The sequence below is a fragment of the Cataglyphis hispanica genome, chromosome 1, assembly GCF_021464435.1.
Source record: "Cataglyphis hispanica isolate Lineage 1 chromosome 1, ULB_Chis1_1.0, whole genome shotgun sequence".
Lineage (NCBI taxonomy): Eukaryota > Metazoa > Arthropoda > Insecta > Hymenoptera > Formicidae > Cataglyphis > Cataglyphis hispanica.
In genome coordinates this window covers 10781178-10808964 of record NC_065954.1, presented here as the reverse complement: position 1 = coordinate 10808964, position 27787 = coordinate 10781178, and the positions used below count along the sequence as shown (strand labels likewise).

At 33.7% G+C, this 27787-nt stretch overlaps 2 protein-coding genes across 12 annotated transcripts in view; both read left to right on the top strand.

Moving 5' to 3' along the window:
- The window catches only part of LOC126849364 (uncharacterized protein DDB_G0284459), a 62537-nt gene extending 40258 nt beyond the window's left edge, over positions 1-22279 (top strand). For 2 of the 8 annotated variants that reach the window (XM_050591148.1, XM_050591128.1), the window contains exons 2-17: positions 6551-6702; positions 7022-7210; positions 7528-7815; positions 8298-9824; positions 10284-11213; positions 15800-16126; positions 16259-16480; positions 16700-17064; positions 17242-17638; positions 18073-18129; positions 18650-18975; positions 19083-19323; positions 19635-19834; positions 20048-20223; positions 20299-20463; positions 20820-22279. In XM_050591148.1, the coding sequence (XP_050447105.1) occupies positions 6652-6702; positions 7022-7210; positions 7528-7815; positions 8298-9824; positions 10284-11213; positions 15800-16126; positions 16259-16480; positions 16700-17064; positions 17242-17638; positions 18073-18129; positions 18650-18975; positions 19083-19323; positions 19635-19834; positions 20048-20223; positions 20299-20463; positions 20820-20842 (5484 nt within the window). In that variant the 5' untranslated portion in view covers positions 6551-6651 and the 3' untranslated portion in view covers positions 20843-22279. Of the gene's footprint in view, positions 1-6534; positions 6703-7021; positions 7211-7527; positions 7816-8297; positions 9825-10283; positions 11214-15799; positions 16127-16258; positions 16481-16699; positions 17065-17241; positions 17639-18072; positions 18130-18649; positions 18976-19082; positions 19324-19634; positions 19835-20047; positions 20224-20298; positions 20464-20819 lie in introns of all 8 variants that reach the window. The other 6 variants (XM_050591171.1, XM_050591163.1, XM_050591151.1 and 3 more) reach the window with 6 other exon arrangements.
- Positions 22280-22795: 516 nt separating this feature from the next.
- Positions 22796-27354, top strand: LOC126849786 (uncharacterized protein PF3D7_0207100-like). 4 transcript variants are annotated; one of them, XM_050592035.1, is made up of 6 exons: positions 22796-22866; positions 23240-25608; positions 25685-25798; positions 26099-26249; positions 26440-26634; positions 26980-27354. In XM_050592035.1, exons 2-6 carry the CDS (start codon positions 23257-23259, stop codon positions 27048-27050), a joined length of 2883 nt encoding a protein of 960 aa, XP_050447992.1. In that variant the 5' UTR covers positions 22796-22866; positions 23240-23256; the 3' UTR covers positions 27051-27354. The 4 variants fall into 4 exon arrangements, with proteins under 4 accessions (XP_050447992.1, XP_050448000.1, XP_050447983.1 ...); XM_050592043.1 differs by lacking the exon at positions 22796-22866 and adding an exon at positions 22877-23146; XM_050592048.1 differs by lacking the exon at positions 22796-22866 and adding an exon at positions 22890-22953.
- The last annotated feature ends 433 nt before the right edge of the window (positions 27355-27787 follow it).

Genomic DNA, 27787 nt, shown 5'->3' with positions numbered 1-27787 from the left:
AATTTCCTGGTTCAAGTGCATCCCGAAGATGTCGACGAGCGCGTATTGCGCGCGCCTAGGAATTTAGACGACACTTGGGAACGACCTTCCCATATACGTGACAAGACAACCCCCATCGTCACCGGGATATGAGGCACGCGCTATGCATATTTATACAATGAGCATTTATTGCATGGAGAACGCGAAGCAAACGACGCCGACCATGCCTTCATTCAATATCTCCGTCCTCTCTCCCCTCCTTCTCTGTTTTCTCTTTACTCATAATTAGCGAACGGATTCTGCCGCGATGCATATGCCACGCGTGTAACGGCACTGACAACTTATTGTAAAATGCATATACGGGTCTCTTTTCTTTCCTTTTATTCTTTCCATATATGCAATGCACAAGATAATATCGTAATGTATGGTCATGTAGAAGGTTGCTTTGCGCCTGCAAGGGCGATAAAATGAACTTTTAAAATCAAATGATACGTAATTCATAGTTACTGATTATCAAGAAAGTAAGAATCATGAATTTTAATTTTTGTATCCTCGAGGAATATGTTATTTATTATTTTGCATCATTATATTTTGACGCCGGACTTATTTATGTGAGATTGCACTCCTGAAGATCTTAAATTTATTCAATTTTGGCAAAGTGAAAAATATCTTACGAAAGTTATTCAGTTTCTTTTTTTTTCAATACATTCATAAATCTATCATTAAAAATTGAAGAGATTTTATGTTTTTTTCTCCGTGAATGAATAAAAAAATATTAAAAAATGCATGCAAGAGAAAGGATTTATTTTAAAAAGATGGATAAAAAGAAAAAATCTTTAAAATATTCTCTTTACTTGGAATTTCGAACAAAGATCTTGAGAAAAATCAGAAAACTTTTTAACGACATTTGGGCAGACACCTTATTGACGTTTACGTACGTATCTTTTCTCTTCGATCGCCGATTGTCCGGGATTCGCATTCGATTGCAAGAAGGCATCTTTACCTCGCGACGAAGATTGATCCCTCGCGCTCTAATTGAGTTCTCTCGACGAGACCTGATCGCGATGTAAAGCACGCACCCGATATCGGGATGCTCATTCGCGTCCGTCAAGTCGCGTGGCCCAGCGGCGAGAGGCAGAGCTTCAAGCATCGCACATAGCAGTCGCCTCCTCCTCTCTTTCTCCCAAGGGAAGAGGGCATCGCCCTGACCGTGACCTAGCCACCGCTCCCCACGGGCGAACAAACGTACACACGTACACGCGCACACAAACATCCATCCTGCGATCGACGCGCGCGCGAACGGCCAGTTTGTACGATCGGACACACAAGCTCGTGCGCACAAGATGATCCTCCGCGAGCGTACACAGCATCGTACTCTGTTTTGACCAATTATATAACATGATTTTTCATAAAAATTGCGATTCCTTTTACTCTTTTTTTATTGAAAAAAAAAAAATGTGATATATATATGACAGAAATTGATAATATAAAGAGTTCAGATATTTTATCTTTAAATTTATCTTTATTATTATATCTTTAAACAGATACTTATAAATGTAATTTTTGTTCATATCATAAAAGTGCATAATTTTTATGTAAATTACATAGGCATTTTTATCTTTAATATTTAATAAATTTAACTCGATATTTTACGAGCTCGTTAGTATTAAGATAATAATGGATATCTCGTTACTAGATTTTTCTTTACATTTGTAATAAATGTAATAAATAAGCTAAAGTAATGTATGAAATATTAAAAAATTATTGAAATAATCGAGAGATACGTTTTGAAGATGCGGGATACTCGTTGCTTCATCGTATTTCTAAAATACACATATGTACATGTTCGGGGGAGGGAGCACTTATGATCACGCGATCGGGACCCCGAGAAACGTATCTATGCGTGCGTACCGGGTCGTATTATAGAGGCCCTGGACTGACAGCGGAACCAGCCCAGCTTCTATGTTATGGAGAGCTAACTACCTTCGCACACATTCGCCGGTTGCTCTCCTCCGCGATATTTCGTCGTGGATTTATCGTGAGACGTCACGGCTTAAGCAGCGTCGCTTACATAAGCGCGTTATAAATCCCCATCTCCTTCCTTTTTTCATTCTAATGGCGCATTAAGCGTCACCCCTACATCTTACGTCTCGCTGTGTATGTGACATCGGAAGCGGGGAAAATACACGCGAATATAATTCTTCCAGCTTATGCCCACGCGAATTTTTTTTTTCCTCTTTAACGATGCTGTTCGATAAATCGGTCTGTGAGATGCGACAGAAATCCCGCATCGGTTGTGAAACGATTTTCTCTCAGGGCGCGTAGGTTTATCTCGATTTCGAATTATTATTTTGACAACAAGTAACAACATCACATTTTCATAAGTCATGTGTACTTTTAAATCGTATACTTTTGCGTAGTAAGTTTATTGAGCTGATGTCTACAAGAGACTTGTATATATTAGTATCCTATTTTATTTTTTCTTGGATTATGCTAATTTTTTATGGTGGAATTTATGACGTGACGTATACATATAATTTATGACACATGTCAATATTAAAGATTCTTAATAACAAGTATTAATAAAAGGTACAAAGTAGTTCAAGTAATACGGCCGGTTTAGAGACTAACCGTAGATGAATTGGATGTTCTATGAAAGCGGCAACGCATGGATTGGCGTTTATAGTCTATGTCTATGATGATCAGAGTGCTCGATGACCGTAAAACACCCTGACATAGTTTAATAAAAGACCGAAGTCGACGATCATGGTAGCATAAAGTAATCTTTTTATGCACCATAAAATGTCACGGCGGCTCTTCGTCGCATTCGAAAAAAGATAAGAGTATTTATGCGAACGAAGAGACGTCGCAACATCTCAAAAAAGTCTGCTTGCTCGTTGCTGCCAGCGACTCCGATCATCCTTGAACTTAATATGGAAATATTTATACACACGTCACTTTAATGTTTATCATATCATTGCATTATTTTGAATTGTATACATTTGTATACCGACATGGATATAGTCAGCAGCTGTAATATCCCGCTATTATGCAACACTATTGCCGAGGCGATGGATAAAAATTCGTGGAAATCGAGGTCGGTTGTGACAAATTAACTGACGATAAAAAAGAATATTTGAATCATCAATATATCGAGATTATAATAATTAAGAAAACAGCTTTGAAATCAGAACTTTTATTTAAACTGCATTTTTTTACACTATTATTTATCAGGGTGTCTACTCTCTGGGAAAATCAGGAATTTTTTTTTACCTTGAAAATCCGCGAATTCTCATGGAATTTTATTGAGACTCGGGGAATTTAAAAAAAAAATTGTGTTCTTGATCTTTTTGTTCTTACATTACAAGCAGTAGATAATCCGTTGATTGATAAGAAATTTACGTCCATGGATTGGTCAAGTTTTTATTAAAATTTTATGTGATTTTATTGATGATCTCTTTTTAATATCTATAGGTATTTATAGATCTTATATAAGTTTCATAAAAAATTGTTCAATTTTTTAAAATAATATTTTAATAAAGTAGTATTCTTTAATATGTTGATAATAAATTACTTTTTTGTTTTATATGTTTATTTAATATTTTTACATATCTTTAGCGTTTTAATATAGTGAATATTGCTTTGTGCAAATTAATTTTATGATTAATTAATCAATATTAAATGTTAGAAAAAGTGCATTTTAACTTCTTTAATCGTATATATGGAAAACATTAGAAAGCACATATAATAATAAAATTTATTTTAAAAAGCTGCATCTATAAATTTTCTTATTTTACTTGGAATTTTAAACAAAAATATCTGGAAAATCAGGGAATTCTCAAGGAATTTTTTAAGATTTGAGCAGACACCCTGTTTATGTTTAATTAAATATCAGAAATAATTTATACTTAATATTGGCTATAGACTTTGCAGTCATGTTTTCTCGTAAATATTTCGCGAAACGTGATTAAGTTTCAGATATAAGAAGAAAAGAGATGGTACGACTGTCAAAAAAAAAAAGGACGAATGCAAACATTTGTTATAATATATGATATATAATATATAATATTGGAGATTATTTTGACGAATTTATCATACGATTCGGAAGATTTTTTAGATGCGTTTGCGCGCATGGAATAGCAACAGAGGTATTTTCAGAACATATGCGGCCGCAGCTGCGATTCCGCAGACATCCACCATCACGATCTGCGATACACGGGAATGCCGACGCCATGCATTGAACGATATTTCATGAAACTTAAGGGAGTCGATTTAGATGCATTTTGCGATTGTTTTAATTAATTTTAATTGTCAGAGTATCCACTCCCACACAAATCTTGTAAAGAAATTTTCTGAAAATTCTCTGATCCTTCAAGTATTTTTGTTTAATATTCAAGATAAAAAGAATATTTTAAAATTTTTTTGGTGCAATTTTCTAAAATAAGTTTTTTTCATTCCATGCATCTTCTAATGTTTTTTACTTATACGAAGAAAAAACACAGAGCCTTAGATTTCAAGTGCTAAATTTGTAAATACTAACAAATTGAATAGCTTTTGTAAGATAAACATTTTTCACTTGCATAAAATTTTCATATTTTTATCACTAAAAATTATAATAAAAAAATATGTACTTATTCACTATTTCGTTAGACATTGATATATTTATATACATTATTAATATTATATATTTATTATACATTTTAACCACATAAGTCACACTTGACTTGCCGTCTGTTTATAATATGAAAGCAAAATTATCAAAGAGAGTATTTTTTTTTTTTTTAAAGTTCTCCGAATCCCAATAAAATTCTATAAGATTTCCGTGATTTTTGCAAATGCACAAGAAATCCCTGAGAATTCTAGATTTACCATGTTTTTCTACAAACACCTTAGTAGACACTCTAGTAGACATCTTAATTATATAGAATATTTTTTACAGTCACTTGGATCGAATTAATCATCTTGTTTGCCATGTTCCTTTACAATGACTTTATCTTCGTTTTTCACAATCTTCATGTACATCAAAGATAGTTGCTTTTTTTAATATGATTTTTCCAATGTAGGTAGTTTCATAAAGTTCTTGCTTCTATAATGATTGAAAAACATACTGAACGCAGTATGCATTAAATATTTAACAACACTTTAATTATATATTTTTGCGCCGCAAGCTTTAAAAATCACGCCAATCATCCTTAGTAAGTTTCCACAAGAACCACGATAAAAAAATTACATCTAAGTTCAGCGGGTAGAGATAATCGGTTCGGACTATCTGTGCAGTTTATACCGCGCGGTCTCTCAGATAAACTAAATAAAATCGCTGATGGAAAACAGACTGTCTTACGTGCGTGAGCTAACGACAGAAATATCCAGCCTTGACTTCTTCGCGATGCTCGTGTCGATTTCCTTTTCGAAGACTACATTCCCGCGTCGTTCGCTTCAGAACTACTTTGAAAGGCTTACTTGCTCGATCTGCGCGGCGAGAGAGAGATAGATAGATAGAGAGAGAGAGAGAGAGAGAGAGAGAGAGAGAGAGAGAAGCGACACGCTGTTCATCTCGGTGCGTTTGCATGCACGATCGCAATGTCATTGAAGTGACCACACGTGTCATAGGTATCGTAGGAATTTTGTCTGACTGACACGCGATGCAATCGGATGCATCAAAGTCTACGCGACATGTTCCGTCGTAGCGAATGAACTATTATCAGCGAACATGTCTCGCAATCTGCTGTACCGTGAACAACAGTAAGGTCGAGAAAAAAACAATTGCTTGAAGGGTTTTTGAAGCTTATCTAAAAATTGAGATTGAAGATGTCCTCTTCAAATGTTTTATTTTGAGAAAATTATGTATTTTATTATTATTTTTTTTTTTTTTTTATATTATTGGCAGAGTTTACATATTCAAAAAATATCATGTTCTATATGCTTAAAAATTATATGTGATGGAAATTTTTAAATATCGTGGAGATCTCTTGAGTAATTTTTTTTTTTTTTTTTTTTCGCCAACTTGTTAATCTACTAGGAGAAAAAAGTGATGCGCACATTTCGAAATAAAAAATTTTCGGAAATAAACACATATAACATATATGTACGATAAATCGAATATAAGCATAAATATAATATCTATTTATAACTTATCGAGCTTAAATATAATATTTGTCTGTAAGACGATAAACACTCGCAGATTCAAGGCGAGTATTTGCTATAGATGAAAGCTATGGCTGGGATAAAATATATTTGTGATAAGATACAAATAGATTATTTTCAGTACTTTTGTTAGAGCGATCTTATCTTTGAATTTTTTATTGATTGCGAAAAAAAAACCGTGAATTACATAATTGTCGAATTACTGCAATAAAAAGAATATTGTCAAACTGATGATAAATTACATGGACGATTAGTTTTATTTTAATCAAAATTTCGAATAATTTAATTATTTTATTAAATATATTATGATAAATATATGTACGATCAACAGTTTTTATCGTCATTTTATTATTATTCAATGACTCAAATTTAATTTCCTGATTACATTAAATGTTCTCTATTAACCTTTAGCACTTGATTTGGGCAGGAACAAGACATAGGATGGACCGAGTCGTGCAAAGAAGTGTCGTTCAACATTGAAGGGGAGGAGTATCTCAAAAAAGCGAGAGAAGCAGGAGAGCGTGAAGAATGCCTGCTTCGTCGCAAGCCGCCGCAGCCGAGCGGCGAAACGAGAAGATGGTTAGTATATCCATTGAATTTTTAACAAATTATATACAATATATATCATCCACAATTAATGAAAATGGATATTTATAATTCTTCAAAACGAGATAAATTTCCTACGGAATACAAAGATTTGGAAATTCGACAATATACTCTTCTAATTTATTTTCATGGAAAATTATATTCTACTTTAACAAACAAAAATATTGTTCACTCTATAAGTTTCATCTAAATAATCTACCTTAAAATTTTGAGTTCTGTTGTGATATATAAGATATGTAAAAAGAAAAAAAAAAAAAAAAATTGCTAGAGAGATGTGATCATTTTCTCACAGCAGACGCATGAACCACCGAAATTGAAAACTACTTTGAAAACGCCTCCAAAGCAAGCAACCAATCCTTTACAATTCGTCAAAGTCGGACCATGTTCGTTATATCGAACCGCGCAAGAGCAACTGCAAAAAGTTCAAGAAGTAAAGAAGATCAAACAGGAAGTACGCGATGATCCCGAAGATTGGCAATCGGTAAGCCTACAATTCGATACACATCTTTTTAAAATTAATAAAATTTTTTTTTTTATACTTTGCTCTTTTTTTCTATTAATTTTTTTATCGATATATAAGATATTATAAAATAAAAGTACATATTAACTCATTACACTCATACAAAACTGCAAAATTTACAAAGAGACCTCAAACTTTTTACTAAAATTAATTGAATGTCACACACACATATTGCACTTATATATATCTTATGTGTATATGTAGAATCTTTTTAATAAAGGATTAAATTAGAAATTAATATAGCTTTTTTAGTAACGAAATCAATATTTTGGCTGCAGAATTTAGATAATTGGAAGAGTAGCCGGAGGAAGCGGCAGGAACATATAATCGAACGAGTAGTGGAGGTGAAGAAACTCGAGTTGGAAGAACACGATCGTCAGCGTCGTCGGAACAAAACGTTTTCGGAAATGATGGAGGAACGCGGTAACAGAGGTCGCAAACTGAGTATCAGTTTGGCTGTGTACAACGACGAGGATGCGAACGATCTCAGCGATCTTGGAATTGGTACCAGCAGCGGCAAGAGCTCGGTTAGCGGCGATACGCATGATGACACGCACAGTGTTCTGGTACGTATTTATTTAAATATGTTTTGCGTTTGATTTACTTTTATCGAAGGGGAACCTTTTAATCTATCTATCACGCATTGATTTTATATGAAGATTTTCCAAAATTTATTTGTAAATTATTTATGGATTTATAAATAGCTTCGTTTTTTGGAATCATAAATTTATGTATCTGCGCAAAAGTATAGGCTTATGAATTTAATTTATCGGAATCTCTTTAAAACACATTTGTCCGTTACATATACATGTCTATTTATTTATATCACATATGTTGTATTTTTTATTGCAAGTATTTATTTAGATTTTAAATATTTATCGATTGAAATTTGTTTCTGTATTTTATATGTGCGAAAGTTGTAGAGTATATAGTAAAAGGACAGATTAATGGAAAAAGAGTAATATTGCATGTCAGAAATTAATTTTGAACTTATCGTCACAACTGTCATTCGATCGAAATAATATTACTTTTGCTTGTAAATTTTTAGAGTGACAGGGACAGTGAGATCGAGAAGAGTCATTCGGACGTGGACAACATTACTGATGTTTCATCCACGACGACGATTTCTACAACGTTGCCGACAACAGTAACGACAATCGCGACCACATCAGGAATAGCAACGATCGCAACAGCGACAACAATGGCGATGACGACGGCAGAAGCTACCGCAGTGATACCGACGGCAACTACGACAATAACGACGTCCACCCCGACGAGGAAACTATTCAGTGGTTTTCACGGCAGTCACAGTCATAATCAGGAGTACGATTCCGCTACCACCGCGACAGTGAGCTCACCTGAACCGGAAGAATACACGTACGAAGGCGCCATTCGCGGTTACGTCTCGAGAGTCTCGCAAAATATACCTAGAAGATCTTTAACCGGGATCGATTCCAAGTTAGAGACGACCAAGTCGTCAATGAACGGTTCCAAGACGAACTTGAACGATGACAGCAGTAAATCATCTCTATCAGTGGTAAAGGTGGATATACTCAAAAGACGCGAAGTATTCGAGAAGGCGTCACAGAAAAATAATGACAACAAGACAAACAACAGGTTATCCGGTGACTTTACTGGCACGAAATCGATTAAAGAGAGGCTATCGAGTCTTGAGAGGCAAAAATACGAGACTGAGAACGGCGACAAAACGACCAACAAGACGCTTAATCGACTGTCCGGTGACATGAGTTCGATCCGGGAGAGGCTCACCCATTTAGAGAAACAAGCTTCGGAGCGAGAGAACAAAAGTTCCGTTCACCGCAAGCTTAGCACGGAAGATCTGGAGACGGTAAGGCCTCTTAGGGAAAGGCTATCTACTCTAGAAAAATATAGTAGCAGCGATGAGTCTTCGGTACCGACCACGACAAATGAGTCGCGCTCGCGCAATGGCGAGTTAACCACTAGGACGATCAAGGATCGCTTCAATACATTCAACGACGTCGGTAGAAATAAGGACGTGGCAGACAAACGTGGACCCGCGCATGTCGGCAAACATCCACTTTGTTTTCGAGATCAGGAAAATAGGGTTGATACGTCAACACCCAGCGAGAGGAGCTCGTCGCCCGATTCGGAGTACCGTATACCTCGTGCCGTCTTCCATAGGAGCCTAGATTCCCTGGATGCCGACGCTTCTAGTGGACCTGATACTTTTGAGCGTGTGCAGAGTCTCGAGGAGCTCGACTACGGACGGCGATATCCTGCCTCGTCATCGTCCGCGGAACTCCTGAACGATACGGATCGTGAGGACTCGGGTATTCACACCGCGGATGTGAGCTGCTCCGTCAGTCAGGCGGACGAACCGATTGACGAGGAGATCGCGCATCATACCGGCGGCGCAATCGTCGAACCGAGACGAGAAGTTATTGTTGAAGAGAGGATCAAGCTACTTCCATCATCTGTTAGTTCCATGATCCAGGAGGACGCGCCGAACATGACTGTTGAAGCGTCGAGTGATACCACGACAGCCACCCACTTGCAGTTTACCAGTTCCCGGGAGGCAGTAGCGGTGAACAAGGTGAGTAATATATAATATTAATTAATTTACAAAATTTCAAATACACGAAATAAGCCCAGAAAATTTTGATGAGACACGATCATGTATCATCTCATAACGATTTTATCTTAACTTTTCAAGTTAAAATAAACGCAATGTGTGTGTATATATATATATATATATACACACACACACACACACACACACACACACACACACACACACACACACACACACACACACACACACACACACACACACACACATACATACATACATACATATATTTCTATATAGCTCGAATGAGAGCACATACAATTCCATTACTAACTGATTCCTTTTCATCCTATATACATTTGTATTTTAAATTTAATTATTGTTTTTATCAAGTGATTCTTTGCTATCTTTCTTTCTTTTTACATTTCTTTTTTCTGGTTATGGGTTGACTCACTACAAATCAGTAACTCTCTGATTCTGTAGGGTACTGCTGACAGCTCTGGAAAACTATCGACTAACAAATCACAGCCGCACGTAGAGACCACTACTAATCCTAATACATCTTGCTCGTATACCTTGGTGTCTCACGCGATCACTCATCCGATTTCCAAGGTACCTCCGCGAGAAATAGTCTCCGAAAGCTTCTCGAAATCGCAGACATTCGGCAAAGACGCGGCCGAACTCAAGGCAGATTCCGAACCGAGTCTCAACGAATCTGTAGTATCGGCCAGTCTGAAACTTTCTATCGAGCAAGCGATACCGAAATTTATTGGCCAAACGAAGCGGCAGAATCTCATCAAGGAACACTCCTCCTCCACCACTCTTCCATCTCCGTCGTCCTCAGATGTCGTTTTTAGCGCGGAAACTTATCAATTATCCTTCCCCTCCGTCAAAACGATGACGACTCCGACTGTTCCTTCTCTTGAAACCAATCCTTCGTTTTCCAAACCCACGTCTTGCCGAACGATATCCAAAATTCCGACTCCCCTTTCTCGCAAAATTACCAAGTCCTCACCTTCCGACTCTGTCTTGATCTCGTCCGCTCTCAAAACTTCGCCTTCGAAAGCGTCCAGCGCGAGTAACAAATCCTCGACAAGTCAGACTTGCAGCCCGATTCGGAGAACGTCCGAAACGGCTCTTCCTACTTGCGAGACTATCGTCGAATCCTCCTCTTCTCCGAGCCCAGCGGAACAACTCCCGGTACTTCCCTCCTCTCCTTCGTCGAGACTCATCTCAGGAAACACGCGACGCCACGAGGAGATGCTATTACCTGCGGAACGACGTCGAACCGTGGTGGAAGTATGCGAAAAGGTGGTGGTACCTCAGGGCAAGACTCCTACGACGCCGCCAGTGACGCCATTCATCACGGTGAATCGCTTGATAAACGCGGACAAGCAGGGTTCTGTGACCGAGGTTAGAAACGATCAGCAGCAAGTCGGCAGCGCCTCGAAAAAGTCTTAAAGTGCGATCCTTTTTTTCTTTTCGCAATAACTAGTACTGTCCTCCGCCTTTAATCAGCCTCTAGATAAGCCGTGCTAGATCTTGTACATAGATTACAGCCCTCGGAAGGGCTTACAGAGTGCGAGAAACATTAAATTTTCAACATGTGACACATTGAGAGAATGATGCCGTGAGCAATTCTGTCATGGCTACGGTTTAGCCAGTGTTCTCGCTATCAACCGATGAGTTGAACGTTAAAACGTTTACATTTTTATAAGAGTCATCCGGTCTTGCAAATTCTGCTGCTAGTTCTCTTGAAATCCTTCGAGAGGGAATTATTATTATTATTGCTAAGGGATTAGCATAACGCACAGGTCATTATCACATCTACATTATTATTATGCATATTGCGCGAGTGCAAAATTAAACTTAAACTGTACTGTCAGTTAGACGTGTAAATAGGTGCGAGGCAGGTGCAAAAGTATGAGATAATCACCGGTATTATATAGAGTTTAATCGGGTTATATATACAAAAGCGCTTGTACATTGTAACGGTTACTCTATATACATTATAACGGCATAACCGATTTGCAATAAAGTTTATGTTTGCAGTATGTCTGCGACGTAACAGCAAGCCTCCAAGTGCTATCGTTGCATATGCCGTAAGGAAGATATCGACGACCGATTTCGGCAATGTCGATTCTAATTTCACTGTGACTTTCTCAAATTATACAAACTATAATTTGGGAAAGTTAAACTATAATAAAAAAAAAAAAAGAAAAAAACGAGTACTTTTAAATTAAGATTAAAGATTGATAAAGATTGATAAAGATTGCTGAAATTGATCGTGCGAGAGAATAAGCCATTGTGATAACATTCAATTGCTCCTCCAATCTTAATTACCGAATGCGATCGTATTAAGTCGAGTTCATGCGATTAGAATTATCAATCGCGCGAGAAACTGTATGGGCGATATCGCAGTGCAAACGGTTCTCGGAGCAAATGCACGAATGTAAGACTTGCTTCACTTGTAACGGTCTTGTAGCGATTTTAAAAGAGCCCGCCGACTGATTTGACGCGCGATTATGATTAATTGTCATGGATTGTAGCGGTTGACCGCGAAAGAGAACGAGTAACGATGAAATACATAAGATACAAAACACTGGACGAAATTCTCTTCTCACACATTCATGTGGATTTAATTAGAAAATTTCATTTTGCTGTTATTAATTTATATAGCTATTATTTTAAAAAATTATCCTAATACATGTTTCTTTTTAATGTTAATCAGTTAAAAAAATCAATTTCGAATTGGCATCGAAGGTGCTAATTTCAATTTTTATATCCTGATATATAGAATCGTGAATTGAATTATTAGCATGAAATTTGTTTAGAGATTAAAATTTGCAACATGCTTGCGACGGTTTATCTTCAGGTTAAGTTAATAGAATACATAAATTTGCGCTTTTAATAACAGTCGCGTTCAAAGTACACGATAGATACGTCATTCTCGTGACACGCGCAAAGTCAAAGGTCAATCGCAATGACATTTAATTATTAATAAAGAGTTCATGTTGATAATAAATATCCATGTCACCGTCAATGATATTTCAACGATACATCAACGATTGTTACTCATTTGTCGACGCGCGAACCTCGCGATTGCTTTCTTTCCACGTGTCTCGTCCTCGATACACTGAAGAGGTAAGACGTCATATATTTTTGATTGCATCGCACAAGCAGCGATTTGCCTGAGCTGTGTGTTAGCCCCGAAGGATACCGTGTCGGCGAACGGCTTTCTTTTTTAGTAGATCCCAGAACGAATCGCATAAATTTCACGAGATACGCATGGCTGTACGGATAGCTTCTTCGAAATCAGGGCCTATCTTCGGAGAAATACTCGATTTTCTACTCTTCCTTTACTTTTCCATTTTAATAATAAACAAAGAAAAAAAATACAATTAAAAAATGTAAAGAAAAATAATTTTATTTGTTAATTAAAACAAAGATGAAAATAATGTCAAAATCACATTCAGGGTGTCCACTCAAATCTTGTAAAAAAATTGTTTGCGAAAATTTCCTAGTATTCAAAGTATTTTTATTCAAAATTCCAGGTAAAAATAATATTTTAATAATTTTTGAATGCAACTTTCTAAAATAAGTTTTTTTATTCTATGTGTTTTCCAATATGTTTCGCTCAGACGAAGAAAAAATACAGTGTCTCTTAAGAATCAAATACTAGATTTGTAAATTTACCGAAAAAAGTGCATAATTTTTGTAAGATAAGCATTTTTTACTCTTGCATCATTTTTTATCACTAAAAATTATAATGAAGAATATATACTGGATATTCAATATTTTGTGGATTTTGAATATATAAACAAAGAGAGATATATATTTATAATATATATTTTAAATATATAATTTATTAAAATAAAATGAAATTAAAATTATTAAAGAAATTTTTTTTTTTTTTTAACTTACCCGAATCTCTAAAATTTTATGAGCATTCTCTGATTTTTTTTCGAGATACAAAAAAATCCTTGAAAATTTCAGGCTCTCTGTTTTTTCAGAAAATAGACACTGCCATTAGCGACTACATTATACGTGCTTGTTTTATATATCTCCATTATCATCTATCGCGAGGCACGCGCTTGATTTGAAGCTATAGACGTGAGATAGACCCTGGTCGAACCGCTTCCTTATCAATTTCATTTAGAATCAAATTACCACATTTAATTGACAAATTACGTATCGCGTCACACCCGCACTCCATTGGAGAATTCGATCGCCTCGCGATATAGCGGAGGCTAAGTATCTCTCTTATCTCGACCGCCAATAGATCTTATCATGTCATGTGCTCGCAAAGCCTTTTAATCAGTCCGACAACACCTGAGATCACGGTGATCTAGTGGCTGTACAATTTTCGAGGCGTGTGCACGATATATACGCTTGCAAATTGAGAAAGTAGTTTCTCCTTCACCCGCGTGTGTACCGTCCTTGCATGCAATTTGCGAGTATGAATTGTAGGGTAAGAGATACAGAACGGATGTGTTGATAAAGTGCGATTTTTTCAATTTATAATACTTGAAGTATGCGAATCGTGTGATCATTGCTTTGATCGATATATATAATATACCTGTAGTCGTTTTTTGATAGGATATGAACGTTACTTATTCGCTTTTAGTAAAAATTCGAAGTAAGCAACTAGCTTAGTGATATGTTATCTTTACATAGAAATGCAATTTTTTAAAGAAAAGGCTTAGAAAAATAGAGTGAAAATGAGACAAGAGTTGTAGAGAAATGAAAATTTTTTTTTAGAATATATATCAGTTTTGAACTGATTTATTAATGCATTTCAACAGCTGATTAAATAATTCCATTATTTATTTTGAAAGCATTTATTTTTTTACTTGTAGTATTTATTTGAATCTCTAAAGCTTTATTAAGCAAAAATTCTTTTGTCGCTTATAATTTTAGAATTTCCCTTGGAGCTTTTATAAGTTTTACTATAAAAAATATCATAGTGCATGCAAAAAGAAAAAAAGTTTTGAGAATTGACAAGTTTTTACCCAATAATATCTTACCAATCTCCTATTATCGTCCATGTGTGTTTAGCAAATTAATTTGTAGTATTTATATTAACATTCTACAAAAATACTATTTGTCAACGCCCGATGTTATTCACATATTTTGCAACGACGTATCGCATTTAATAAATTGTACGCAATAATATTTTTGTCGACAAATGTTTGAAGAATCTATGATATAAAAAACATTGCATAATATGACAACTCTAACAAATGGATCGTAAACCATTGTTACTCGGATCATTATTCAAAATTAGTGCTTCACGCGTACGCATTTATCTATCTTTAATATCGTAATGCGCTCGTATATCTCCTCTGTAAAGGCGTGTCAAATCGCAGAGAAAAGCACGCATAATTGCAAGGATCCGCGAGATCCATCGGACGTGTAACATTATGCAACGCGCATCGACTTGGTAAAAATATACCCGCGTATTCTCACGGCAAGAATTGCACATCTAGTGCGCGCGAAACCTTTTCCCAACATTTTTCATGCAACTTTGACTTCTGAGAAGAGACACTTGCGACAATACTGTCGTGACGTTCAAGTAGACGTATTGTATTATCATTTAATGATGATTATTTCATTAAATTCGATTATGGGTACATAATTTTCAAAAATCTTAGATTTTTTTTTTTATTTTTACATATTTTTTGAACATTTTCTGGCATCTCTTAAATATTTAAATTAATTGGGATAATTTTGTGAAATACAATATTTTTCAATGACATAATTTATATATTTCTGAAACATTAATTATAAAGACTGTCAGAATATTGTGCTGGAAATAAGATGTCTTTTAATCAAAATTTATTTGCCTACAATTTTCGTGAATTTTTCTAGAAACATTATTTTAAACGATTCGTCGATTTGCATAGAATGTAACGTTGCAAAATTCGTGCGGCACACGGTGCGAGATCCGGCCCTATTATAGTACAGCTCTCGGAGTACATTGCGATTCGTCTCCTCAGGAACGGATCGTTATCGAGAAAACGGACCAAGAGGAGGCAACTGCGAACCGCCTAGTGGCTTCAGTAGTCGAACACGAGCAGCACGAAACGACGGAGACGTCGATCAGTGTCGAGATGTCCGCCACTACCATCAGCACTAACACCGTCACCACGAAAAAGTGCCTCGTCGATAGTGATGTGCACGATACGTCTTCTATTGCTACAATTGTTAAGTCGACAGTCGATCATCCACTGGAACGATCAGCGAATCTGGATTTAACAAAACAAGAAGTTGGTCTGGTCGATACGTTGTGTATCTCGAATCCAGCCTCACCGATTTCCAAACAAGTTAATAAATCGTCAAATAAATTCGTTCTTAGTTGTTGAAGTTTTTCGACAAAAAGGAGAAAAATCGATAGAATAGAATTATATTGATTTCAATATCGAATTCTTTTTAATTGATCTTTGGCACATTTACAGATTCCGCCGCTTACTTTATCTAATGATGAGGAAATAATTGCTGATCAATCTTTCCTTCTGAATCCACCAACCAGCGTGGAGCCCCCAAAAGAAAAACCACCACCACCTCCAGTAGACGATGATGAGAATCCTTCGCCAGAGCCGCTCAAAAGATTAAACTCTACTCGCAGAATAAAGAAAGAGTTACGCACAAGGCGGTCGGATTTTCTCGGTATTGAAGGGGTAAGTGCGAAAATAAAAATCTCTTATTTCTATGTTGAAAATCTTTTTATAATTTCTTTATAAAATTCTTAATATTTTTACAATTTTTTGTATAATATATCTTTTTTTTTTATCTTTGTGCTTTAAAGTATGCAATATTTATAAATTTTATGTCTCTTTCCTTTAATAGAGCGAATATTATTTTATGATGTACGTATGTATTTCGCGCTTTGTTAATAGCAGGTCAACGACGACGATCTCGAGCCTGAGTTGACGTTGACGAAACCACCTGATATGGCGGCGATTCTCGCTGAGGAGAGGCGCATCGAGCAACTTCATCGTCGCTCCTACGACACTGACAGTAACTATGAGCAAGATTCGAGTCACGAAAGAGACTCTGGAGTCGAGTTGGGCCACGTCGAGGACTGGACAAAACAACCCGTTAGCCCCGACATGTCGCAGCACAGTAGACAGAGCAGCGAGCCTTTCGGCGCCAGTGTGACCTCCTCCGAAGAAGATGAGATCACAAAAAAGGAGCGCGAGATTATGGAGGTTCTCGAGAAAGAAGAACAGTGGCGATACGGCGATATTCGCGAGTATAACAGGTACAAATAATTTGTCGATGCCACGAAATTTTTCTCCTATATTTTTTTTTTTGGAAGATCTACAAAAATGTCAATCGGAAAAATATCGAATCTTTTTCAAACATTTTCTGACCCTTGTTTGTTTAAAAATGGTTAATATGAGAAGAAATATGTCATCAAATCATTATACCATTACAGTGACTTAGGGGAAAGGCTGGCTCACAAATTGCGCGAACTGGAGGAAGAGAAGATGCAGCTGGAGAGAGAGGCAATACTACGCTGTAACGAGGACGCGTTTCGCAAGAAGGACGACAACGCACGCAAGCAGGAAGATGCTTCCTCGCATGAGCAACAGCAACAGCAACACGATGAGACAGCGAAACAGCGGGAGATCCAAGCGCGAACGAAAGAAGAGGTGGAGAAGGAGGAAGCGAAGTACATTGGGGACAAGCGAAAGGACGGGGAACTCAAGATGCAGTCGGAACAGCTGAGAATGCAGAACGAGATCGAAGAGAAAGAACGAAGAGTTGCCGATGCGTGTCGCAAGGAAGAATTGCGCATTCGAACGATGGAAAGTCAAATTCGCGAGCAAGAGGTAAGGCCAATCGCTTGCCTCTTTTCTTCGAGCAACGAGCTAATGAGGAAATAAAAAGCCGTTGTTAAAAAGTAGATAGTGAATTTAGAACGAGGTCCTTACTATCTTTCCGATTATGTTCTTTCTGTGATATTTTTTCTGTCGATTTTTTCGTTTGCAAAAAATTTGAAACTATGCACATATTTTCTTTAGTGTGTTGCACGCATTTTTAACCGATAGCTTGAAAAAATGTTATCACATTATCCTTCGATCAATGTTGTTTTTGGTCTTTGTTTTTGTTTTTGCTATTTCTTTTATTTATGAAAATCATCGCAGAAATCACGTTTCTTATTTGCAACATTGCCCGAAGGATTCGATTGAATAGTAGACGGTGCAAATTAAGTATATAACGTAGTGTAAATATTGATGGAGGGATTGTTGCTAATTATTCACAGAACAAAGCATTGGTCGGTGCTGGGTTGCGCAACAACGAAGATGAATTCCCTTCCGGGGTAAGGCAATAATTGTAATTTTTTAAGTGCTTGTTTGCATTGAACTTTTACATAAATATCTATATCAAAATCCTATTTATCTCTCATTGCTATCTCTTTTAAGTATCTTTCGAGCATTTCGACTAATCTGAAATTAGTTTGATTCGATCTTCTTATTTGCATTATAGTATTTTATACCAAAGATTAATCATATATGTCAGATTAATCATATCAAGATATTTTATTTTGTTATTATATTTATTGATATTATATATATTTTATTTAATTTCTATAGAATTGAAAGCAACAAGTGAGAATTTTAAACAAAATATATGTATTTAATTACGAATTTAAAAAATATTTATATATAGATTTATTTAAATTTCTGTTATTTTCAATAACAATTGCTTAAATTTAAAAAAAGAGAGTTATGACAAAGTTCAAAATTTCTGTGTCTAACATTTTAGATAGATTATATATATATAGATAAATAAGGATGTAAAATACAATTATAAAAAGATATTGTGTATTATCTCTTTAGGAAGTGCTGCGAGTAGAAAGGGAGCTTCTGCAATTGGAGCAGGAAGAATTAAAAAGGCAACGAAATAATTTGGCTTATCATGAGCAAAAACAACTTAGATTAGCGGAACAGTTACAGGAACAATGGAAATCCTTGCAAGACGTTGCGCAGAATTCTATTAAGAATACGCAACAATATAAATATCATACGCCTACAATGAATTATAGATCTTCGATGCCAAATTTACAGTTTCAAGACCTGCCAAGAAGGAGACCACCACCGCCGCCGCCGATTCCGCTTACTAAACCACGTATATTAGATCAAAGACAAAGAGACGTTACCATCAGGTAAATACAAATGTACTGTAAATGCTTTCGCGCTACTCTAAGTTTCTCCACGTCATGAAATAATATGATCGAAATTATTAAATTTTTTTATTTAATTGCGAATGAAGAAACAGCCGTATACCGTCCGCGGACTCGATCCCCCAACAAGTAGATGCATCGATTCGAGAGAACGCATCGACAACGATGCTCGCGAATCATGCTGGTCAGCAAATGTCCAGGCAAACCTTACAGGCGTTAAGCGCAGTACCGCGACCACGAATTGTCCAAGGTGATCAATGGGTTCAACGGAGGAAAAGTGACGTACCGAGAGGCGCTTATGATGTAAATTATCAACATTGGCTCATTCAAGTACGTATCAAAAAATTTTTGTAGTTAATTGCAAAGAGATCAATTTTTTTTATATAACTTTGTATTTAGCTTTCCAATAATTTTCAAATGCAGAAACTTAAGAAATAATTAATTTTTTTTTTTTTTTTTGAGAACCTATTTTAAAATTCAATTTTTCCTGAACATGCTTAACAAATTTTTTTTTCTGTATTAAATTTCTGTAATTTCCGACAAAATTGAATGCATATTTAATAGTGTATAGTATACAATGAGATATAGATAAATATAAATGATTAGTTATGTATTATTCTAACTGTATTTTCACTCGGTAGGAAGCAGAACAAAGGAGGATTAATGAGAGAAATCAACGATCGCCGGCGCGGAAATCTCAACCGCACGTAACTGGCACCTCCATACTATATAATGCTCCAACTCGAACGGATAGCAAACCGCTACCTGATTCTATCATACAAACTCTAACTCAAAGAGTACAAAATAAGACGCAAGAGAAACCTCTTTCAACAAGAAAAAGGTACGTTTAATTATTGGTGATTTACAAACAAAAAGATCACACATTTTAATTATAAAAATCTATCAAAAATAAGAATACCATTTTTTATTATTAAAATAATATTTTTATAATAAATAAAGAATAGCATTTTCTTATTTATGACATATTATATATTTTTTTCCAAAATCTTGCTTTTATTACGCTTTATAACAGAATTTTTTTTTATGCTTTCAGATCAGAACAAGTTCACACTCAAGAGCACTTGACGACTGTACAACATCAATCGCCACAGTACACGTTACAATCTCAAAAAACACATAATTCCCCAATCACGAGTAACAATGGGAATCAAGAAAAAATGCTAAGCGTGAGCGGGAAGAAAAAGTGTTCTCATTGTGGAGAGGAACTAGGTATATATAAATTCTCTCGAATTTTTTCTTCCTTCACCATTATATTTACTTATTAATATGATATCCTTTCCCTAGGTCGTGGCGCCGCAATGATAATCGAAAGTTTACGATTGTTTTATCATATGGAGTGCTTCAAATGTTGTGTATGCCACGTACGTCTCGGTGATGGATTAATGGGTACGGACGTGCGCGTCCGAAATCATAAGCTCCACTGCCATAATTGTTACTCCAGTGACGACGGTACATACATTTAACTCTATTTAAACATTGTAGTATGTATAATCATATAATATAACAACAGTATAAACATTGTAGAATATATAATCATTGAGCGTATATCGATTCCGAGAACGATACGATAAATGCATCTTTATTTAAAAATAATTAATGTTTAAAAAAAATTCATATTTTTAATATTTAAAATAATTAAAGAACGTCTTTAAAAAATTCATATTTTTAAATATTTATCAATATGAAAATTTTATATGATTGTAAAAAAAACGTAAAAGTCAACTATTATAATGCGATTGCAATATAATCTAGCATCTCGGAAGGATATCTTCATTTCACAACTTATATCGCTGTTAAATTTTCAGGTGTCAAGTTCAGTTGTGTGTAGAAGCCTGGTGTAAACGAAATTATGCTGATTAATTTGATGATTGTAATGCTTTTTGGTTAAACCGTATGATTTTTATAATCTCAACCATTCAGTTACCCTTGCTTAAAAAATATTACTGGATACGAACGATATATAAATAAATGTGCATAAATGTAATTTTGGCAGTTTGAGATAAAAAAATGATACTGTGTCCGCCGATTAGATATATATATATATATATATATATATATATATATATATATATATATATATATATAATTTTTGTTTTTATTTCAAGATAATGAGTTCTCACACATATGTATGCAATCGTTTCTATCAATTAACACGAATCATACATGAAGGATGTATATAAGATGTATTTATGTAATTAGTGTAGAGGTAAGAAATTGTAGGTGTTAAGACGATTCAATGTAATTGGCGTTCATTTCGCGACGCTGTATATTTTTGTAATATATATAATTCTCGTATTCTCTATTTATACCAGGTAATTTACACCGTATATTCGAATAACAGAACAATGCGCGATTGTTTTCTCAATCGGAAGAATAATACGAAATCGAGTTTCTGTTGAAATAATAAAATCTAATTGATTCTACATTCAACAGTCGATAATTGCAAATAGTGGCGTATGCAGGTCCATTTTATAACGTATTAACATCACAATACAAGCTTGAATATTCTCCGATCGTTGAAAATAATAATTTAAATTGATTTTTTTACGAGTGTTTATTGCCATTATTTTTGAAACGTAGTTTTTTTATTTAAATAACTCTTGTATGTATTCGTGTTGTTAAAATAAGGAATGGTCTTTATATATCTATAAACCAAACTTTTTTTTCAAAGTTTCCTGCAAAATCCGCCACTGTTTACAGACCAAAGCACGATTCGTACAGGATTGCGCGTTTAAATGAAAGCAACACAACTCAAACTGAATCGTTTCCCATAATCGTACCCACAAAATCATGCCGAAGACGTGTTGCATTGTGAAATATTGTAACATATGCATCTCGTATTAACGCAATTTTATATTATTGAAGAAAATAAATTAAGCACAGGTAAAATTTTTTTCCTATTTTTTTCCCTTCGTCGAAGACACATTTCTTACCTGATATTTTATCTGTAGATTGTTCTACATATCAATTGTATATGACATTTAATGTGTTTTAACGAGCATCCGACACTTTAAAGAGATATTCACAATAATCTTTAGCATAAAATTATATAAAATTTATTTCTCAACAAGAAAATTGCGAAAGCAGAATACATAGCGATTCGAACACAATCGTCGCGTTGACATTTTGTAAAATCGCTGCCATTTGAAATCTATCAATTCTCATACTATCGACAAAGGTGTGTGTATGTGAATGTATTAATTTAAAAAAAAATTGATATAATTAATTATAAAATAACAATACATACGTAGATGATCATCCAGCAGTTCCTCTTGTTATTAATTACTTCAGCGGGAAAATAATTGCGTCAAAGAAGCGCAAAACGTTTTTGATCAACTTTACAAAACTCCAAGAAGAAGTAGATTTGCCGAAATCATGAAATTATAACGATTATAATCGTATTTTAAATTTGACATTTGATAAATTACGACGAATACGCCATTTGACAGTTTAAAAGGCACTCGCGCATTTTTCGCGCACGAGATTCACTTTTAATCAATAATAATGATCGCGAGAATGAGAAATACAAAGCAGTATTCGATTTGAATATAATTTTTCCATAACGATTGATTCGATATCTATCGCGAAGAGCGTCGAAAATGCTGCCACTTTCTCTGATTGGTAAATCGCTTTGGTCTAGTGAAAATCCCTAAGCAGTGGTTGCTGTGATTGGTCCGATTAGGATCTGGAGCCTCGTGGTTTGGATCACTATAATTGGAGCTTTATTCCGAAATTCCCTGCCAGTACTAAAAATTTTTGTTACGTATATTATATATTTTGGTTCAGTACTATGACCAATAAAACACTGAAAATCATTAAAATTATAAGATGTTTACATTTTGAAATGGACCAGTATGAACAAAAAAAAATTTACATTTTAAAGTGAAGCATAATATCAAATGGAACGCATTTATACAAAAACAATATCAATTGATTACAGTTATTTAATTCTATTATCCCATCTCATATCTCATATCCTAATATCCTAATTTTTTTGATTTTTCTTATTTTTTATGGAAAAAATAAGCTTTTATCTAAAAACTTTTATTTAATTAATCAATTATTTCCAAAAAGCTCATATTCACTGTAAAGAATATGCTTACTAACGTCTTTCTAGCGAGGCTATTGTATTGTTTGTATTATGACCATGTGGCCATTCCATCACAATCAAATTATTCGCCACGGAACAAGTTTTTCTTTAATATTTTCTTTATATTTATTTTAGATATAAAATAAAGCATTATGTCTTCTCACGAGACTATTGGTTGGATTATTACGGACAATTATGTCAAAGATAGAATGATTGACAATTCATTGATACATAAATTTACATCATCGCCAAAAATACGAAGAAGAACAAAAGCACTCAACGCCAAAATAAAAAAATATTGTGGTGTGAAAGATTACAAACAGTATGTAAAATTAAAGACTGATGTTATACGGAATATGATTGAGGATACTGATACTGATAACTCTGGCAATCTATCTGATACCGATTATGATATTATATATAATTCTTCGATACAACAGAACAAACATTCAGGTGATGATCCTGAAAGGTATTTTACTGAAAAAGATTATGAAGATTTTAAAAGGAAGATTAACAGCAAGGAGGAGAACAATATCAAAAATATAAAATCAAGCACACCAAAAAGAAGATTATCGCCAACATGTAATACTCGTTCATCTAAAAAATGTATTAATATAAAAAACATTGCTAAAGTTGAAACAATTGCTTCAGAAAATTCTAAGGATGCAAATAATGATAATATTTTAGAGAAACAAAATAATGAAAAAGAGAAAAATTCTTCCCGATCAAATCTAATTAATAAGAAAATTAAAAATCAAAAAATTTCTTTAACGAATCAGGAAAATAAAACAAAATTTGTGAAAGCAGAAAAAAGTATTCAAAAACAGCAATCATTAGCTCTTAAGAAAAATGATGCAAAAAATGTGCATTCCAAATCTTGTGATAATATTTTAGAAGAAGAAGATAGTAGAGAAGAAGAGTCCTCTGATAGAAAAGTAAGAAATTTTCTTCAATTAAATGAAATTGATAAGGATGCAGAAATTTGTCTGATAAATCAGGAAGATAAGAATGGGTTATTGAATCAATCTATTGTTTCTTATAAAAACATGCATTCTATGGAATCAGAAGACTCATCCGATAATCATAAACAGCGATCATTATTTCCTAAGGAGGATCAGGTAAAGGACGTACATTCAAAATCTTGCGATAATATTTTAGAAGAACGAAATAGTAGAGAAGAAGAATCCTCTGATGGAAAAATAACAAATTCTCTTCAATTAAATGAGATTGATAAAGATGGAGAAATTTATCTGATAAATCACGAAGATAAGAATGATTTATTAAATCAATCTACTGATTCTTATAAAAAAACGCATTCTACAGAACCAGAAGATTTGTCCGATATTCATGAGGAGCGATCGTTATTTTCTAAGGTGGATCGGGTAAAAGATGTACATTCAAAATCTTGCGATAATATTTTAAAGGAACAAGATAGTAAAAAAGAGGAATCTTTTGAAGAAGAAATAACAGATTTCTTCCAATCAAACCAAATAGATAAAGACACAGAAATTTATTCAATTAATCATCAAGATGAGAAGCATTCTGTGAAATTAAAAGACTCCTGTAATATTGAAAAACAGCAATTTTTACCTAAAATTACCTATAGTGAAATTATCAATAAAAAGTATACTATAATAAACAAACAAGATAATAATATCAATATTGAAAAAAATGATATTAATTCCCAAAAAGAAATGTCAAAAGTGGAAGAACTTGACAACAATGTATTGATGACAACATTGGAAACTGACAATGAAGAAGATAATGCAAATTACATATCACCTGAAACTAAAAAGCGGCTTCAACAGCAGGCAAAATTAAATTTAGTTGTCAACAGTGATTCCAGTCTGAGTAATGATGAATATATAACCAATAAAACATCGAAAAAGTTTGATGATTCTCATACAAATTCTGATGATTCTCATGATTCTGATACAAAAGATATGTTGGAGAATGATGAAATTAATTGTGAAAAGATTGACACAGATATTTTACATAACAAAGATAGTATATGCAGCAAAGAAGCCACACCAGTTCCTACAAAAGAAAAAGAAGATTCACCAAACATAAAAAAAGAGATAAGAAAAAAAGAAGATAAAACTGTATTACTAACAAACTGTACATATGAAAATAACAATTTATCTAAATCTACTGCAAGCAAAAGTTCATTAAAGGAAATACAATATTGTGAAAATGTATATACAATGTATAACAATGATGATAATCAGAATGAAAATTTTATAGAAGAAGAAAGTTTTCAGTTGAGGGTTTCTGAAAATAATATTTCGTGCATTAATGAAGAATCTATAAATCAATTTTCAAAAAATAAATCTTTATTAGATAAAGAGAATTTTTGTGATAAAAGCAATCAAAGCGAAGACAGAATGAACGATTGTACTAGCGAACTTGGAGCTTGGTGTAAGCCTAGTCATGAACAAAACAAACAAGTATCGACAAATCATTCAAATGTGCAGCTTAATATCTCCAGTCATAGACCATATAATGTAATTCTCTTTTTTTTAATTTTCTTTTTTAAATGAATATTGTTTGACGAATGTTATTTGATTATTATTTTCTTAGTTACAGCAATTAGTCGAGGACGAAAAATTACTTGCAGAAACAATACCAGCGAGTTTTATGCTGGCAGATATTTGTGAAGATGACGAAGCTTTTATTTTGAATGTTCCAAATAATGTAAATAACCAATTTAATCTTAAAATCAATCCTTAAAGGATGGGAATGCTAGTATTTTAACAAATTGTACAAGCAGTCACAATGTAGTTACCATCTTTAATTTTAATATTAATTTTCTGCTAATATAGAAAAAACAAATTCGAATAATTAGGAAAAAATTAGTTATTAATTAACATGTAATTGTACAATAAATTTTAATTTGTCTCCTGAAGCACTAAGTTATAAAAAAATAAAATAATAGTCTTGAAGTAAATATTTTTTTAGATTAATTAAAGTATTAATTTATAAATTATTTTGTAGGTCTTACAGTGCAATCTGCAAGGTCAATTGCTATCATTAAAAGAAAAAACAATAAAATTTGGAGAAAATAAATACAGAATTGTGCGTAGAAAAGTGGGTACTGTATCTTGCATTTTTGCTACTGGTAAACAACGAAGACCTTACAAGACAGGTGAATATTTTTTTTTCCCTTTTTTTGATGAAAATGTTATATTTTGTACATTTAATCAAACAAAATTATAAATTTTTCTTGTTAATAATACAATAGGATAAATAATTTAAAAATTAAATCATTTTTGTATATAATATTTTTAGTGAAATATTCGAGAAATTCTTATAACTGATTTTATTTCATTTTTCAGTGAATATTAAAGAAATCAGCACTATTACTGTACGAGAAAAATTGTCACATTGTTTGAAATCAGACATATCAAATTCTTATGATATTTCTTTCGAGTCGGAATCGCCAAACATAAATAATAAACTAACAAATGAGCTTCAAAATACAGCTTCAAAAATAAAAATTGATCACAATAAGCGCAAACGAAGAAGTTCAGGTAAATCAGTTGTTGCTAATTATTACATATAACATCCTAATCAATATACAAATATCAATATATATAATGAAATATACAGGATGTTCGGAGTCGCACTACACGGTGCCTCAATCGGTTGTTCTTTTATTGCGCTCTAATACGCCGGCCGATTCTTAATTAATTTCTCGATAATTATTGCGAAAGTCACAAATTGATAAAGGACTTTTCTTAATTTTACCTGTTCTACCTGCACACGACGAGTAATACGATCGACTCCGAATACTCTATATAAACATAGAGATATTACTTTTCTAAATTATCTTTTTTTTTTATCGAGCTGATATTAATGTAGATATATTTTTATAGATCTTGAAACTGAACAATTCGCGAGTACTAAAAGGACTAAAAAAGGACGATTAAAATTGATTCATTCATAATATGTAAGAGCATCTCCAACGAGAGGAATCTAAAAAACTATTTTATTATAATACAAAAAATATACTAAATTTTTTACAAGATTTGAGTAAATATACCTTGTGTGAGAAAACAAAAATTTTTAATACTGATAATATTATTGCACTATTATATCAATGCCCATTTTTCTACAATTCTTATTTAAACTTGACAATAATGTGCATATTACTATTGTCAAGTATAATTTTTATGGCATTGATTAATATAATATAATTATGTAAATAGATGTAAATAAATATATGAATAAAGCAAAAAATTTAGATACAAGAGATTTATTTACTTATATTAACTTATTAACTTATTACTAATGTAATATTAATTATTAGAGATAAGTCAAATCTTGAACTTGCTATTGTGAAAGATATTTTTCAAATATATATTCACACACACACACGCCATGTGCGCGCGCGTGCATACACACACACACACACACACACACAAAATATAATTATATTAAATAAGTGATCGACAAAATGTTTTATTTTGCACTTAATTTGTTTTTGCTGAATATTTCAAAAGATGAATATTTTATATATGATTACAGCTATCTAATAATTTTTCTGTAATTTATGAATAAATATTCAATTTCATTAATTGTATGCTACATGTTTTCTTCATATTTAAATAACTTCCAAATGTTCCAAATGTCCAAATTTGTATCTATTGCCTGATGTTTTCTATCAAAAAATATAAAAAAATC

Excerpts from the sequence above, each read along its gene's own strand:
- LOC126849786 (XM_050592035.1), top strand. The coding sequence starts at position 23,257 with ATGTCTTCTCACGAGACTATTGGTTGGATTATTACGGACAATTATGTC. Across the intron at positions 25,799-26,098 it reads TTTTGAATGTTCCAAATAAT|GTCTTACAGTGCAATCTGCA; the intron begins GTAAATAACCAA and ends ATTATTTTGTAG. Across the intron at positions 26,635-26,979 it reads GCGCAAACGAAGAAGTTCAG|ATCTTGAAACTGAACAATTC; the intron begins GTAAATCAGTTG and ends ATATTTTTATAG.